This window comes from Equus asinus, chromosome 1 (assembly GCF_041296235.1).
Source record: "Equus asinus isolate D_3611 breed Donkey chromosome 1, EquAss-T2T_v2, whole genome shotgun sequence".
NCBI lineage: Eukaryota > Metazoa > Chordata > Mammalia > Perissodactyla > Equidae > Equus > Equus asinus.
This window is the reverse complement of record NC_091790.1, coordinates 207340241-207357869: the sequence shown is the minus strand read 5'-3', so window position 1 is coordinate 207357869 and position 17629 is coordinate 207340241. Positions and strand designations below refer to the sequence as shown.

The window sequence follows — 17629 nt, the reverse complement described above, 5'->3', positions numbered from 1 at the left end:
TTGGTCCATCAACTGTAACAAACGTACCGCATTAAGGCAAGATGTAAATAACAGAGAAAACAGTGTGCTGGAGAGAGAGAGTATGTTATCTCAGGGTTTTCTCATCAATTTTACTGTAAACCTAAAAGCTCTAAACATAGTCTGTTAAAAATAAAATAAAAAGAAACAAGTTATCAAGCACGAAAAGACATGAGAAACTTTAAATGCTTATTAAGTGAAAGAAGCCAATCTGAAAAGGCTACACACCGTATGATTCCAACTACATGAAACTTCTGGGAAAGGCAAAACTATAGAGACGGTAAAAAGATCAGTGGTTGAAAGGGGTTGTGGAGTGGGGGGAAGGGGGGATGAAGAGGTAAAGCAGGGAGGATTTTTAGGGCAATAAACTATTCTCTATGATACTGTAATGGTAGTACATCTCATTACACATGTCAAAACCCACAGAAAGTACAACACAAAGAGTGAACCCTAATGTATCGATATTGGTTCATCAATTGTAACAGATGAACCACATTAATGCAAGCTGCTAATAATAGGGGAATGTGAGGTGGAAGAGGGGGCATAAGGGAACTCAGAACCATCTGCTAGATTTTCTGTAAACCTAAAAATGCTCTAAAACACAGAGTTTATTAACTTTTTTTAAAAAAGCAACGAACAGGGGCTGGCCCAGTGGCACAGCAGTTAAGTTCACATGTTTCACTTCTGCAGCCCAGGGTTCACCGGTTTGGATCCTGGGTGCGGACATGGCAAGGCTTGTCAAGCCATGCTATGGCAGGCGTCCCACATGTAAAGTAGAGGAAGGTGGGCACGGGTGTTAGCTCAGGGCCAGGCTTCCTCAGCAAAAAGAGGAGGATTGGCAGCAGATGTTACCTCAGGGCTAATCCTCCTCAAAAAAAAGCAATGAACACACATTAGAGAAATATTAATTCTACCACCACTTTCACTTTAGCTATCTATCGAAAGTTGGAAAGGAAATATTAATTTCCTTCCTTCTATCTATAAACTTTTCTATATCCACATCCATTTCTTTTCTTTAAATCTCAAAATACTTCCCTCTTCTGCTCACACCTGATTCTTCCCACTCACCTCCCCCAGAACTCTGAAAAACCCGCACCCCCTCCCTTCTCTACCTGCTTCTTCCCCAGTCTATAAACTTGCTCAAGTTTCTCCTATCCTAAAAAACAAACACCTTCCTTACACCCTGAATGCAATCTTCTTCCAGTCCTTTTCAAAAAAGGTCTCCCCACTTTTTGACTTCCCATGTTCACTCCTCAGTGTGCTGCAATCTTGACTTCCAACCCCTACTACCCTGGAATATGCTCCGTCTACAGGCACCCAGGTCTTCCTCTTTGTCAGTACTTCTTCACTGCATCCCTGGCAGCACTCGGCTCTGTGGTCACTCCTTCTCCTCCCTGAGGTGGGATTCTTTGCTAAGCATTCTCCTTGCTTATTAAATGTTGCAATACCCCACAAGTCCCACTCTGTCCCAAACTCCAAGCCTTCTCCCTAAGTGACTTCATTCTAAGCCACCTATCTGCTGAAAACTCCCAAATCTGCACCTCTAGTTCAGATTTCTCCCTCATTTCACACACGTAAAATTGATAGCCTGTCAAACATCCTCACCTACGTCCATAGGAACCTAGACATTTCATTCAACAACCACTCCCTCTTTTGGACAATTTACTCCCCACCCCTCGCACATCTAGACTGCTTTATTTGTACCAAAGACTCCAACGTCCTGTCCAGACTCAGCTCTTCGGGTGGAACTCTGATACAGGCCAATCAGATGCCCTCTCCTGAGAACTGGAATTCAGATCCAATGGTCTCAGCTGGAAACCTGAACTAGGAAAGAATACACAGCCACGATCACGTGCAAGTGAAAAGGAGAAAGCCAGTCTGCAGAGAACTAAGAATGAAGGAGACCATGCAGCCCAGGGAGAAAGACTGAGACTAGGCACCTTGGTGCTGATGACGACTTGGTATCTGGATATGTTTCTGTCCTTACATTCTGTGAGATATCATCATATCCTTGCCATACACCTTTTCTTTTGCCTACTAAGCAAGTTTCACTGGATTTCTATACTTGTAATCAAATGATCCCTAAGATATTCTTCTATGCACTACCAAGGAAGGAAAAAAATACTGCCAATAAACTTTGTCATGCCACCAAGATGCATCTTGATTTCAGAAATATTAAAAAGTGGAAACCCATGTGACTTGGAGTCAGTGGAATCCAGCATATACCTACTCCATGTGATGCGGGCTCGGTGAGCCGAGGAGTCGAAAGAAAGATTTCTTCGACTCTCAAGATCTGGCAATAGTGCTCTTTTATTTAGAGAATAGTGTGGAACAGCATGGGGACAGGACCCATGGGCAGTCAGGCTGCTGCGTGGGGACAGGGCCCACGGGCAGGAAGAGCTGCTGCTGCCCCCGCTACTGCTGCCATGGGGACAGGACCCATGGGCAGTCAGAGCTGCTGCTGCTGCTGCTGCAACCATGGGTGGAGAGTAAGGCTAAATTTAAGGCATAGGTATGTGAGCCATCTCTTTACAAGACAAAGGAAAGAATATGAAAAAAAGTTAAAATGGTATCAGTGCAGGTGGGGTCTGGCTATTGGGTGATCCCATGACTTTTAGATAAGAATCAAATCGGATTAAGTAAAGGTCAGAAGCCACCACCCTAAATCAGTTACATGAGATTGCCAGACAGTAACCAACTTAGGTTCTTGCCTTCCCCATTAAGAGTTTCTAGAGACATGGTCATCTCCCTTCTTTCACAAATGCAAATGTCTCTCAAAGGGCAAGCAAATTCCAGTCCTCGGAGCCTGCTTCTCATCTGCAGTTTTAAAATTAACCAGCCTAAAATCCTCATCACATGGATACCCTTCCACCCACCTGAAAGATCCTTCTAGACTCCCACCTCCCCTAACTCTATCCATCTTTCAAGACCCAGCCCTGACTACGTTACCCTTTCCTGGATCAGCTCCAATGGAAACCAAGAATGTAGTAATTGCTCTCAATTGTTAACTTAGTTGTTTAAGTCTCATCTCCCCAACAAGATTATAATGAGGGCGCGGACTTTTCCCTATAATGTTTCAGATCCTAAACAGAGCCTTTACAAATAAACACTAAAAATATTCATTTAATTTGGAAAAAAGATGTATTTATTCAAAAGGAGGCAACTACTCAGTTTTCCAACAAGTTCAAGGAAGAAGGGAAGACTTCAAATAATTTAAGACGTGCAGGAAGGATTATAACATTTTGTTTTTTAAATGAAGGAAAGGACTTACATTGCAGCCAAAGAGAAAGAAAGAAAATAAGCATATGCAGGTGCTCAACGTCAGGAGTTGTCAGGAAACAAAATTAAAACTCCAATGAAACTACATCCCCACCAGAATTGCCAAAATTAAAAGAACTGACAATACTAAGTGTTGACAAGAAAGTGGAGCCACTGAAACTCTCAGACGCTGCAGACATGTCACTTAGGGAAACCAGCAGAGTGCACTAGAGCTAAACCCGTGTGCAACATGTGATCCAGTAAATGAGCATATGTCCACCAAAGGACATACACAACAAACACCCATAAAAAACAGAATGGATCAACTGCGGTGTGTTCACACAATGCAACGAAACAAGGTGGACGGATTCCACTCTCAGACAGAATGTTGAGCCAAAGAAGCCATATCCAAAGAAAAAAGAAACTGTATGTGACTCCATTCACATGAAATTCAACAGGCAAAACTAATCTACAGTAATTGAGGTCTGAACAGTAGTTATCTTTGGGGAGGAGGAACAGAGTGGAAGAGAGCAGGAGGGAGCCTAAGGAATGCTGGGAATGTTACTTGATGTGAGTGGTGCTCAGATGGGTGTGTTCAATATGCAAAACCCTTCAAGCTGAACCTATTGATGATTCCCCGCCCGGATTCCTTTACCAGGCCAGTGCAGGCCCCCGCCACCCTGCCGCCTCAGCAGGTTAACTCCTTTTGGCTCCTGACTCTTATCCTCTCAGGAGAACTGCCCTCTGCTGAGGGGCCAGCAGTGTTACATTTCCACCCTAACCCTGGCGGGGGCCTGCAACCAACAACTAATGATATGGGGGTAAAAAGTGATAGCCCCTTTACCTCAAGAAGGGATAACTCTGTGACGGCAGCTGTGCTGCAGAGTTCTCGGTGAGACCAGGCTAAAGCAGGCTCCTTATCCCCTGCCCTCTCCTCTTCCCTCCTCAATTTCACTTGCAGGAAGATCTCCTCCTCAGGCTCTTTTAGGGCACATGGCCTACGACACTTAATGTACACTCAATGTTTGTGACCTTGATTGTATGTTAAGTCCATACCTCAATAAAATGGGGAAAAATATTTTTTTTGCATAGCTAAAAACCAAGATGTGTAATCTCCCCTTAAGATTCTGATCGGTTGATGATTACTTTCCTCAGAGTGGAGACGTACTACCCAGTGAAAAAACAGGATCAACACCCTAGTAGGGCAAGCCAGGGCACTCCTGTCTGTAACAGAAGCCACAAGGTCCTATATAACGAGGCAATAGTGATCTAAAACGGTGACCTGCCACTGGTGTGCTGTGTGTCCGTGCAATCACCCCCTGCTCTCTATCTCACTGATACCCTAAGACATCTGGCCCAGAGCTTCTCCAAGGCAGATGTCCTTTGATCTTATTTGGAATTTTCACGACTACCCAAGCCAATGAATGCTACCCATGCCAAGCCTGCCAGACCTACACAGTACCTAGTTCTAGTACCAAGCTCTGAAGGCGGCCACCTCCAACCAATCACCATCATGCAAAACTCAAAGCTTGAAAATTATCAGCACTCTCCTCTCCCAACTCCCTACCCGGTTCCTTTCCTCTACCCTTGGAAACCATCATATACGCATCCCCAGAGCACAATTTAAAAAGGATGTGCCTACTTGGATTTCAGCATCCACTTAGGGTTATAAGCCAACCCAGTTATCAAGTGTTATATATATAGAATATCCTAACTTAGAAGAAAGAATATGCAGTGCACTTAAAGGACGTTTAAAACTTCTTTGTAAACAATCAGCTAATTAGATTCACTACACTTTTCAAACACTCTAAGCACGGGGACCACACTTTTATTTTTAATCTAATAAAACTAAAACAGGCAGAAAAGGGATTCCTGAGCCAGAACAGCGGAGAAGTGGCAGAAGGCAAGAGAATGAAGCAACACTGACGCTGAACTATTTATCAGCAAGTCCAGTGAATCAATAGATGCCAGTCATCAGAGAGGGCTGCTGGGAATTCTACGATTGCGGGACAGCAGAATAGCTACAGTTTGTCCACCCTTATTCTAAGCAATTTCCCTAAGAATAACTATAAATCATAAGACCCATAACAGAAAAACACCCCTAGAGTCTCTCCAGAAATACGTTCCCAGAAGGCTGGTGAAGAATAATTTCCCTAACCTTGCCCCGTGACCAATTATAAGGAGTTGTGCCTCAAAGTCAAGAGACTGTTGACATTAACAAATACATCCTGTTTATCGTCTACAACAGAAAATACCCCTTAGGTAGTACTCTAAAAGCAATCACTATGCTTAGTCAAGTGTGATAAAGTATCTAAAGTTCGTTTCTGAAGAGAAACACTGTGTCCTTTGCCCGAGTTTTTTCACTACCTAAGTTTAAAAGGCGGTCCGCCTTAGGCATCCTTGCAGTTTCTGAAACGTGATGAGCGCAGGTTATTGGCGATTCTGGTCTACAAAGCCCTTTCCTCAGCAGCCTTCCTCCCAGACCTGCTCGACACTCTCAGAAGCAGGTGACACAGCAGCAGGCCTCCGGCGCGTCGCGCCGCTGGAGACGGAGCCCCCGGGGTCCCGGCCAGACGCCCGCCAGCCCGCAGGGGGTCCCCACGGCCGCCCCCAGAACCCGGACCCCGGCACCGCCGCCCACAAGGGATCCGCACGGCCGCCCCGGACCCCCGCCCGCCCGCAGGGGATCCGCATGGCCGCCCCCGGACCCCGGACCCCCGCCCGCCCGCAGGGGATCCGCACGGCCGCCCCGGACCCTGGACCCCCGCCCCCGGGAGGGCCCCGGGGCGCCGAGGCCACACAGGCCGCTCTTACCTTCTTACTCGCGCCTCCGAGGGACACCTTGGGCCTCGTTTTGAAATCCCCTTCAAAGCTAAACATCTTGGCGGCTTATCCCATCTGGGAGGAGCCCCGACCCTGAGAGCGGCGGGCGGGCGGGGAGGGGGCCGGGGGAGGGGTCTCGGCGGGGAGGGGTCTGCAGGGGGAGGGGTCTGCAGGGGGAGGGGTCTCGGCGGGGAGGGCCGCGGCGAGGGCGAGGGCGAGGCCGCGCCGGGCAGCGACTCCGAGGCTGAGCCCGAGCCCGCGCCCGGGACTCTGCCCGCCCGGCCCTGCCCTTACGCAGGAGGGGCGGTAACTCTGGGGGGCGGCTCTTCCTCACCTCCCCCCTCATCCACGCCTCCCTACTGCTCCGGCTGAGCCCGAGGGCGCCAGCAGGCCCGCGGACCCCTCACTTGCACTGGGAGCAGCCGCCGGTAGGGAAGATGGCCGCCGGCCGCGGCTGCCGTGCGCGGCCCCGCCAGCGTGCGCGCGCCCGCCCGCCATCGACGTCGGGGCGCTTCTCCCGCCGCCCCGCCAGCGTGCGCGTGCCCGCTGCCATCGCCGCTGCGGCGCCTCTGTCGGGGACTCGCTAGCGTGCGCGCGCCCGCCACAGACGGCGTGACAGAGCGTGGGAAGGTGCGGCGGCGACCGGGCTCTGCGGCCGGCGCGCGGGCGAGGGGGCGGGGCGGAGGAGGGGGCGGGGCCGGGGCGGGGCGGTGCGACTCCCGCGGAGGGTGCTGACCAGCCGCGCGCCAGGGCGCTCCGAGGGCGGGCGCACCTGCGCCCCGATGTTTGCGCGCTTTCTGGGTAGCGGCTCCTAGCTTTCGGTCTGATGCCAAAGTTGACTGATGTGGGACGAAAAGGCTCAGTTTTATTAGATGCTCAGCGCCTGTAGAGAGTGCAGACGTTTCACCTTGTCACCTAGTTCACGTGTGTACTTCATACACATATAAACATACAGACATACACGTATACAAAAATAGATGTATAGGGGCTGGCGCCGTGGCCGAGTGGTTAAGTTCGCGCGCTCCGCTGCAGGCGGCCCAGTGTTTCGTTGGTTCGAATCCTGGGCACGGACGTGGCACTGCTCATCAAACCACGCTGAGGCGGTGTCCCACATGCCGCAACTAGAAGGACCCACAACGAAGAATATACAACTATGTACCGGGGGGCTTTGGGGAGAAAAAGGAAAAATTAAAGTCTTAAAAAAAAAATAGATGTGTACACACATGCATAGATATATACATATATCACATGCACATACATACATATACCACATACGGAAATATATATCATATACACATTCATACATAAATATACACATACATCATATACACACATAAATATACACAAATACATCATATACACACATGCACGTCATAAATGTATATCATATACACATATAATATACACACGGCTGAAACCAAAATTTTAAAAAATAGTATTACTATGTGTGATACACTGATTTTTTTTACTCTATCTTCTCTTTTTTTAATGCTAGGTGCAAGCCACTAAATACATTTCACAGCCCGCTAATGGGTTTCAATCTCGGTTTGAAAAGTCCTGCCCCCTCCACACACACAATGTATATATGTGTGTGTGTGTGTGTGTGTGTGTGTGTGTGTGTGAACTACGTCACCATATAGAGTGTAGTTTTTATTATAAGTCAGGATCAAAAAAACTTTGAAAGCCACTAGATTAATGCACTGTTTCCCAGTTAATATATAGTTACTCTATGTCAAGAAATCCTTGATTCATCAAAAATGTCCAAATTTTGCCAATTTTGAAATTTTACAGATATTGCAAATTAAGCATCATGCTTTTTTTTAACCTGTCAGATGAGCAAAGATTAAAAATATTGGTAATATCCAGTATGTGCCCTCAGTAAGTCAGTCTGCTCTGAGGTCTCAGATTTTGCCTCCAATAAATTCTTCCAAGGTCTAAACCAAGCGTGAGGAGTAACAAGCTCATTTGGCTTGAACCCCAGGCCTCCTTCTCCAGTCTCAGCTTTGTTGGTAATGAAGGTGTGTTGCTTCCATCTGCTGGGGATTTTTCAAATTTTCTAATTGGCTAGGAATGTGGGTAGGGAAGAGGGTGATATTTACTGGGCCTCGGAAAATCCCAGCACTGCTGTCCCCTCATTTGGTCTTAGGTTCCACCTGCCACTGGTGGTGTGAACATCACTGTGCTAATTCTTTGCTTGTATTGGGTGGCCCCGATGTGTGAGCTGACTGTGTCACTTTGGTACATTGGACAGAACTAATATCCTGTCCCCATGCTAGAGGAAAATCTGGCTTCTCAAAAGAGCGTTTATTTGATTCTCTATGATTCCTACTGAAAGATTTTCAAGGATTTTTAAAATACTTTTTGTATGGGAAATTTCAAGCCTAATAATAATAGTATAATAATAGTATACTCAACCCCCATTACACATTGCCTAGCTTCAGTGATTTTCAACTCACGGCTAATCTTGTGTAATTTATACCCCACCCATTAACCACTGTCCTCCATTATTTTGAAGCAAATTCCAGACATCATTTCACCTGTAAATATCTCAGTATATATCTCTTTTTAAAATGGGTTTTTGGAAGACATCATTTTATCATTATCACCCTACAAAAATTAACACTAATTTTCAAGGATAATTTTGACTATGAAAGATTTCCAGGCATATGCGCTGACCTTAGAACTTAAGGCCTGTGAAATGATTCTAGTGTAGCTTGTTGTATACTCGTCCTCCTGCCTCTTCTAGACTGTGAACTCCTCAAGACGGAGCCCTCTACCTCACTTTTGTGCCTACTGCAATGCTGTGTAATAGGCCCTCAAATATTTTTGAATTAAATTAATAATTACCAAAAGGTGGTAGAAAGAGATAGGTTAAAATTACACAACTACTACGCACCTATTAGAACAGCTAAAATAAAAAATAATGACAGTAGCAAATGCTGGCAAGGAGGCCGAGAAACCCAACCTCCTGTGTGTAAAATGTTACAGCCATTCTGGAAAAGAGTTTGGTAGTTTCTTTTTAAAAAAAAAATGAAACATATACTTACCATATGACCCAGCAATTGCACTCATGCACATTTATCCCAGGGTAATAAAAATTTATATCCATATGACATTTGTACATAAATATTCACATCAGCTTTGTTTGTATCACCCAAATCTGGAAACAACCAAAATGTCCTTCAAAGGGTGATGTTCAAACCAAATATGGTGTGTCCACACTATGGATATTACTCAGCAATAGTATAAGGACTAATTATTGACAAATGGCACCTTAAGTGCTCCCAGGATGATGCTGAATGAAAAAGCCACTCCCAAGAGGTCACATCCATATTGTATGATTCCATTTATACGGCAAAATGACAAAATCATACACAGAGACTGGATTAGTCGTTGTGAGTGGTTAGGAATGGGAGGGACTACACATGGGCAGCAGGAGGGAGGTCTGCAGTGGGGGTCAGTTCTGTGTCTTGGTCTCGGTAGTGGTTACAACAACAGTAATAATTGTAGACTTCAGTTCCCCCTTTGTGTGTGTGTGTGTGTGTGTGTGTGTGTGTGTGTGTGTGTGTGAGAGAGAGGAAGATCAGCCCTGCTAAGATCTGTTGCCAATCCTCCTCTTTTTGCTTGAGGAAGATTGTGGCTGAGCTAACATCTGTGCCAATCTTCCTCTATTTTATGTGGGATGCAGCCACAGCATGGCTTGATGAGCAGTGCTACATCCACACCTGGGATCCAAACCTGTGAAACCCGGGCCGCGGAAGTGGAGTGCAAAAACTTAACCACTATGCCACTAGGCCAGCCCCTTCAATTCCCCATTTTGAAAAATGTATAGAACATGTAGACAAAAGATCAAGGAGGAGAGAGAAGATTTAAACACCACTACACCAATGTGACCTAAGAGACAAAGAATGCCACTGCCACCGGCAGAACACGCCTTCCTCCCAGGAGCACACGGCACATTGTCCAGGACAAGCCATCTGTTAGGCCATAAAACAAACCTCAGTTCATCTAAAAGGACAGAAATCATACAAAGTATGTTCTCCAACCACAATGGAATGAAATTAGAAATCCATGACAGGGAAAATTTGCAAACTCACAAATGTGGAAATTAAGTCCTAAATAGCTGCGTGTCAAGGAGGAAATCAGAAGGGAAACCAGCAAGTTCTTTGAGACGAGTGAACATCAAGCCACAATGTACCAGAGTCCATGGCAGGGACTTGATGTCGTTTCAGAGGAAGGTACATAAGATTTTAGGTTCACGGAAATGTGGCTCATCTGTGCCAGTCATCAGAATCTATGCTGGGCACTCCTCACTCCCATCAGGAGTTTCAGTGTCACTGCGTCTACCACAGCCAGAGGGGTGGGGAGTTGTACCTGTGCAGTCTCCCCGTCCGGACAGTGGTACTTGAGACGTTGTGCCTTCTGTCTGGCAAACTTTATAAACCTGCAGTGGGGACAGGCCCTGTAACCAGGCCTGACTTGAGTTTCCTTTCTCTCCTGTTCCAAATTTCCTCTTTCCCCCTGTGTGTCTGGCACCGGATACCCACCAAGTGTGAGCTCTGCTCGTGAACCCTTTTGAGTCTTTGTCCTAACAGCCCTTGACCCTGCCCCTATCTGTAGAATTGCTAAGGCCTGTGGCCCAGCGCTTAGGGAAGTTTCTTCTCAGCTCACACTGGATTAACCTGAGCCGAAGCAACTGTGGGAGTTGCCATGGAGTCACCAGGGACCTTTCCCTCTGTCTGTACTCCTCCAGTCATTCTTTCCCACCTGACATGTTCCACACCTTGAGCTGAAGTTGAGATCATGCTGCAGCAGCTGTCCCGAGCGCTCGTTGTGTGGCTAAGATGCTCTTCCAGGCCATGCCTTCACCATGGGTCTCACCCGCCGCAGGACCAGGACAGTCTGAGCACATGTGGCATCCCCATGTGCGCCAACAAACCATCTGCTGCACTCACCCTATAAGGCCAAAACTTCGTGTGTCCCAAGACACACACCCTCATCTCCTGCAGCAGCAGTTGAGCCAGCTGCACAGCTATGGGAAGCAGCTGGCTTGCAGGCTGTGGGTTATGCCAGCCCCAGGAGGTGACATCCCTGTTGGTGCCTGGGCTCAGCATAGTGCTCTGAGGCCTGAAGGCATCTGCTGGGACCCCACTAGGGCTGCATGACATTGTTCCCCAAGGCCTGTGTCATCTCCCAGTGCTCCGAGGTGAGTTTATAGCTTAAGTGTAGAGAACTCGAAGCGAGTGCACAGGAGGAGTTCCGGTGGAGTGATGACCTGGAGGGGCCGGGGATGTAGGACAAGAAGACAGGGGGAGGCCTGGGTTCTGAACAGGAAGACAGCTGTGTCCAGATGGGAGAAATGGGGAGGAGTCTGCCGCCGCCCTGCTGGATGAGAGGCGGGAGGCAGGTCCTGGGCAGGGAGGGAGCAAACCAAAGCTTCCGATTTCAGGAGTCGGGCATTGTACTCATCAACGTTCACCTTTTCTTCTTTTTATCGTAAAGCTCTTTAAGGACTATGATTTTTATGTTTGTTTTTTTTTTTTTTACTAAAAACTGAACTGTGTCCAATATGAAATTGCCTACACCCTCATAATTCGAGTTACATTGTATAGGTGGCCATGTTATTCTTAATAAGAGCCCCGTGGCCAAGTGGTTAAGTTCTCGCGCTCTGCTTTGGTGGCCCAGGGTTTTGCCAGTTGGGATCCTTGGTGCAGACATGGCACCACTCATCAGGCCATGCCGAGGTGGCGTCCCACATGCCACAACTAGAAGGACCCACAACTAAAAATATACAACTATGTACCGGCGGGCTTTGGGGAGAAAAAGGAAAAATTAAATCTTTAAAAAAAAACCCTCATTGATACTGTCAATGGCAAATGAAGCAATATCCACAAATATCCATGAATGCTTTCAACTTTCAAAGGGAAATAAAGTTTAAGATGTTTTCTCGTAATAAAGCATTGCTCAGAGGCAGACCTGAGCAAGGTCTCAGTGTGCTCCCCCGCCCCCCGACAACTGCCTGACTTTGGACGAGTCGTTTAACTCCATCCACTTCATCTGCCATGCGGGCAAAATGCTTCCCTGTGCTACAGACATGGGCCTGGCCCAACGGCTCTGGAGACCTGTATTTTGGTGACACAAATCTATTGAACAAGCCTTGTCGTTTTAGACTCTTGTTATGAGCACTAAGCATCTGTACTCAAAGGGCATCTTGCTAAGTTCATGGGCCAAAAAAGAGTTTAACAATAAACAATATCAAAAGACCATGTATTGATAATAGGCTGTTAACATTCCGCCGATACTATTCTTGTGCATCATCATCATCATCATCATTTTAATCACTTAAAAAGGTTAGACAATTAAGAGTGTGTTTGGCAGCCAGTCAATGTGTGGGAAGCAGGAGGCCAAATTGCAAGTGCTCCAAATTTCCTTGGACGGCCTTTCGCTGCTGGGATGCTCCAGGAGAGTTCCCCCTCGCAAGGCTTAGCTAGCGCATTAAATCTCCAAGCGGGTGGCGTTTTGGAAAGAGATGCTTACACTTCTGTTCAAAGTCACCCAAACATAATTAAGTGCCAGAGTGTATAAACACGGCAATGGAAGATAAAAGCTGCTATTTATTGAGTGTTCATTTTCTGTAGGTATCACACTGTACGCTATACAGACATTTTACTTTTTACTTCTCATGGCAGCCCTATGCAGTAAATATTATCATCTGCATTTTACAAACGCAGACACTGGAACTCAGAAAGAGAGTTTAACAAGTTTGACAGCTAGGATTCAAATGCAGAGTTACTGTGTAACTCCGAAGCCTGGGGTTTTCCCCCTGAGATGCATTGCTTTATAATCTACAGTCAGCTAGGGTTTAATTTGTAGCAACATAGATGGGGCTTTGCCTCAAAGATTTCCATAAAACTTTTTTGTTTACTCTGGGAAAAAAAATGCTGTAAAACCAGCTGATGTTGTAAAGACAATATTGTAAAGAGCACTTCACTTAAGTACTTTCCGATAGTTAAACATCAGGGCAGCATATGCTGCCAAAGAATGAAGACATTTTATTTAAAATTACACTGGCGCAAGACCATCAAAGTATCCTTAACATTTTCATTAAATTGAGATACAGATATAGTTAGGGTAGTAAATCTCTTCTGATACAAGGAGTTCATTTGAGAGCCAAGGTCCTAGGCAGCAGAGAGCCTGAAAGAAAATCCAGAAACATCAAGGCCGTATTCAGAGCTCTCTATGCGCGGCCCGGCCACATGGTGGTCAATTGTAACTCGAACAAGATCTAAGTTAAGTGGGGCCTCCTCCTCTGCCCTCACCAATGTCTGCAACAGCATGCAGGGAGTGTTTGCAAAGGATGGAGAGAACCTGGCTGGGCATCTGGTTTAATAGGTTTTAGTATTCAGGTGTGATGAGGCCAACAGGTCAGGAGATGACTGCCACTGAAAAGATAGTCTATGACTCAAAAGGTCCCAAGAGGAAGGGGGCACGTCACAACACACGGGGGCAACATGAGAGGCACCAGGGCAAGTCAGGAGGCGGGGCATGGGCAAGAGCCTTTCCTGTGGCTTCTGCAGGAAGGAATAGATGAGGCAGGGTAAGCAGGCTTAGGATTGGCTGGTTTGAATAATTTTGGTAGGCTCTGGGGCATAGGGGCTGCCCCTAGTTGTTGGGACTTGGCCCTGGGGTGACTAGGACAGGTGGACAGTGGCCTGGAGTGTAAGGCTCTGATAGAGAAGGTGGTGGGGTGTGTGCTCTGCACAGTTGGTGTGCATTTGTAGAGTGCGCTCACAGATGGGCAAGTGTGTACCCTCTCTAGGAGCTGGCTCACTGTGGGGCAGGCAGTCTCTCCAGAGTCACTGAGGCCCCAGACGTCAAAGCATCAGAATGCAGAAAATAAAAGCTGTGGTTCGTAGAGAGAACTGAGGCCTCTCACTGACAACTAGGAGAGGGCACTGTCTCGGAAGTGGAGCCTCCAGCCCCAGTCGAGCCTTCAGATGAATCTGCAGCCCCAGATGCCATCTTGACTGCAAGCTCCAGAGAGACCCTGAGAAGAACCACCTAGCTGAACGACTCCCAGATTCCTGACCCACAGAATCTGAGATACTAAATGTTGATTGTTTTAAGCCACTGAGTGTCGGCTGGGCAGCAATCTGTCACTAATACAAACCTGGAACTGTACGGTGCTAATAAGGCCAGGATTGCGGGTCTGACATCGGGAAGAGCAGTTGAGCTAGATCTTGGCAGTGCTGTTTACAGTGCTCAGACTCTGACACACAAGTCTCCAGAGGAAGTCCCAGAACCAATTTGTGGTCAATTGCAGGTTTCCGGACAGAGGTGCTGGTGGGGCTGGAAGACCACACGTCTGTGCTCTGCTCTGCTGTGAGGATGTCCGCCTGGTGTGAAACGGCTGTGACTGAGGAGGGGTTCAGGTGCCCACAGAGCCCTCCCGACTGCAGGGCCTGGGTGAGATGCAGCCACACCTCCAAGCCTGCACTGTGCCCGCTTCGCCTTTTTGGAGCCACATTGGATGCTTTTCTTTTATGAAAGAAATTTTCATAACTAAACTGCTTCTAAAATGCCTGCTCTGCCCCACTCAGCCCCAATCCTGCTGGTCATGAACGGAGTTTGATAGAAGAGCGGTGATGGGTCAGTGAGGGCTCACCTGTCACCCTCACAGAATCACACAAGGTCCCACCCCCCTGGGAGCGGGCACGTTGAGAGACACTGTGCTTCAGGATGGGCTGGATTCATTTTAATGTTTTTAATTTATTTGAAAAATGTCAAACTTATAGAAAGGTCACAAGCATAGTACAAAGAACCCCTCTATGTCACTCACCCAGATTCATGGATTGTTAACGTTTTTCCACGTTCACTCTATCCATCTCTGTCTATAATTATCTCCTGAACCATTTGAGAGTAAGTTGCAGAGTTTTTTTACTAGTTCAGAATCCAGCTGAGCAACACTTAGCTGTTGCGAGTCTTTACTTTCATTTTATCAGAAAGATTATTTTTACTTTTTTTTATTTTTTATTTTCCTTGTGAGGAAGGTAGTCCCTGAGCTAACATCTGTGCCAATCCTCCTCTACTTTGTATGTGGGACACCGCCACAGCATGGCTCAATGAGTGGTGTGTAGGCCCGTGCCCTGGATCCAAATCTGCGAACTCTGGGCTGCCAAAGTGGAGCATGGGAGCTTAACCACTATGCCACTGGCTGGCCCCTGGAAAGAGCTGTTTTTAAGTGATCAGTAAGAGAGCTGGCACGTGGCGGAGCAGGCCCTTGGGACCTGCTGGCGTGTGTGTGTGTGTCTGTGCTGTGTTGGCCAGTGCTGTTTCACCTACCTGACTGTCTTATCCTCTTCCCCTTCTCTGTTTGCACTCTCAGGCTATATTTTAAGTACAGTTTTTTTCCCTTAACATATTGCCTAGCTCTGGGGCCGGCCCAGTGGCATAACGATTAAGTTTGTGCACTCCACTTTGGCGGCCCAGGGTTGGCCAGTTCAGACTCTGGGGGCGGACCTAGCACTGCTCATCAAGCCATGCTGTGGCAGGCGTCCCACATATGAAGTAGAGGGAGATGGGCACAGATGTTAGCTCAGGGCCAGTCTTCCTCAGCAAAAAGAGGAGAATGGCAGTGGATGTTAGCTCAGAGCTAATCTACCTAAAAAACAAAATTGCCTAGCTCTAGAATAAAAATATACACCTTTATAACTTGATGGCTGGTGTCCTGTTCGCCTTCCAGCACAGTAGGGAAAAAAGCTCACCCTCTGTGAATGAGCCGTCCTCTCAGGCTGTTGAAGAAGTGGCATCTTTCTCCTGGCCCCATCTCACCGAAAATTTACAGGAATGTATGTCAGGGAACTATGAAGGAGAAACGCATTTTCACAGACCTCAGCTGTGGCTTTGCACTTCAGGGGAGAAGAGTCCTGGAAACGTTGCTCAAACTTGGCCCCTCTCTGTTCTCGGGACGTCACACAGAGAAGTATTGGGGTGGCCAGTGTCTTTGCTCTTGCTGTTGGTTCCATCTGGGATGTCCTCCACTCACTCCCTCCCTGCTCCCTGACCTCTCTCCTGTGGGGCCCAGCACCAAGTGGTCCCCACCACCAAGTGGTCCCGCTGCCCTGTTACCTCCTCCAGCTCCCCTTTGTGCCCCTCGTGTGGCACACGATGTTGTCTGCCACAGAGCCTGGTTACTGCGGGTTCTCTCTTCGTCTCCTCTGTGGGCCCTTGTTTCAGGCGCACGGAGACTTCCTCATCTCTGTACGCCCCTAAAAGTTTAGGAAATGCTGCTGAGTGTCTGGTTAACAGATGAGCCAGGCTCCTGCACCATGGAGCAAACACGTTTTCAACTAGTGACAACTCGTGACAGAGTCTTCTTCACAATAAGGGATTCCATCAGAAGTTCTCCCTGCCACTGTAATCTAACTGAAATGCAAGAAAATTCTTAGCAACAAGCTATCGAGTGTTATAGCATGTGTTTCAGATTTCAGGGAGCTCCTGTATCTTCATGTAACAAACGACAGAAGTTCATGCAAATGTGGCAGGCTGTTTTCCAAAAATGGCCACAGAAAACTTTCCCGTCTCTCTTCCAGAACCTTGCCACACCCCCTCCTATCAACAGGTGGAGACCAATGCATGAGCTGAGCCTAACTTTTTTTATTCATGATTTTTTTTATTGTGGTGAAATACACATAACGTAAAATTTACCTTGTTAACCATCTTTATGTGTGCAGTTCAGTGGCATTAAGTACATTCACATTGTTGTGCAACCATCACCACCATCCATCACCAGAACTCTCCATCTTCCCAAATGGAAACCCTGTACCCGTTAAACACTAACTCCCTCTCCCCCTCCCCAGCTCCTGGCACCACCATCCTACTGTCTGTCTTTATGAATTTGACTCCTCTAGGTCCCTCATGTAAGTGGAATCATACAGTATTTGTCCTTTTTTTTTCAGATTTTTTTTTAATGTTTCTTGTTTCTCGCCAAAGCCCCCTGGTACATAGTTGTATATTTCAGTTGTGGGATGTGGGATGCTACCTCAGCATGGCCGGATGAGCAGTGCCATGTCCACGCCTAGGATTCGAACCAGCAAAACCCTGGGCCACCAAAGCGGAGTACGCAAACTTAACCACTCGGCCATGGGGCCGGCCCCAGTATTTGTCCTTTTATGACTGGCTTATTTCACTCAGCATCACGTCCTCAAGGTTCATCCATGTTGTAGCGTGTGTCAGAATTTCATTCTTTTTCAAGGCTGACTCGTATCCCATTGCATGGCTGTATCTCAGTTAGTTTGCCCGTTTGTCCTGGGATAGACACTGGGTGGATTCCACCTCCTGGCTACTGTGAATAATGCCGCTGTGATCATTGCTGCACAAGTATGTTTGAGTCCCTACTTTCAGTTCTTTTTGACATATACATAGGAGTTGAATAAACCTAAACTTTTAAGGCAAAATTTCTTCTCTACTATGGCAAAATCATAGCTACTAAAAGAACACTTGAAACCAAGTATGCATGTGAAAACAAAGG

At 47.2% G+C, this 17629-nt stretch overlaps 1 protein-coding gene across 1 annotated transcript in view; it reads right to left on the bottom strand.

Annotated features, from left to right (window-relative positions):
• UBE3C (ubiquitin protein ligase E3C) overlaps positions 1-6570 on the bottom strand; it is a 123711-nt gene extending 117141 nt beyond the window's left edge. Inside the window, exon 1 of the mRNA XM_044765653.2 lies at positions 6091-6570. Coding sequence (XP_044621588.1) covers positions 6091-6156 — 66 coding nt within the window. The 5' untranslated portion in view covers positions 6157-6570. The remainder of the gene's footprint in view (positions 1-6090) is intronic.
• Between the last annotated feature and the right edge of the window lie 11059 nt (positions 6571-17629).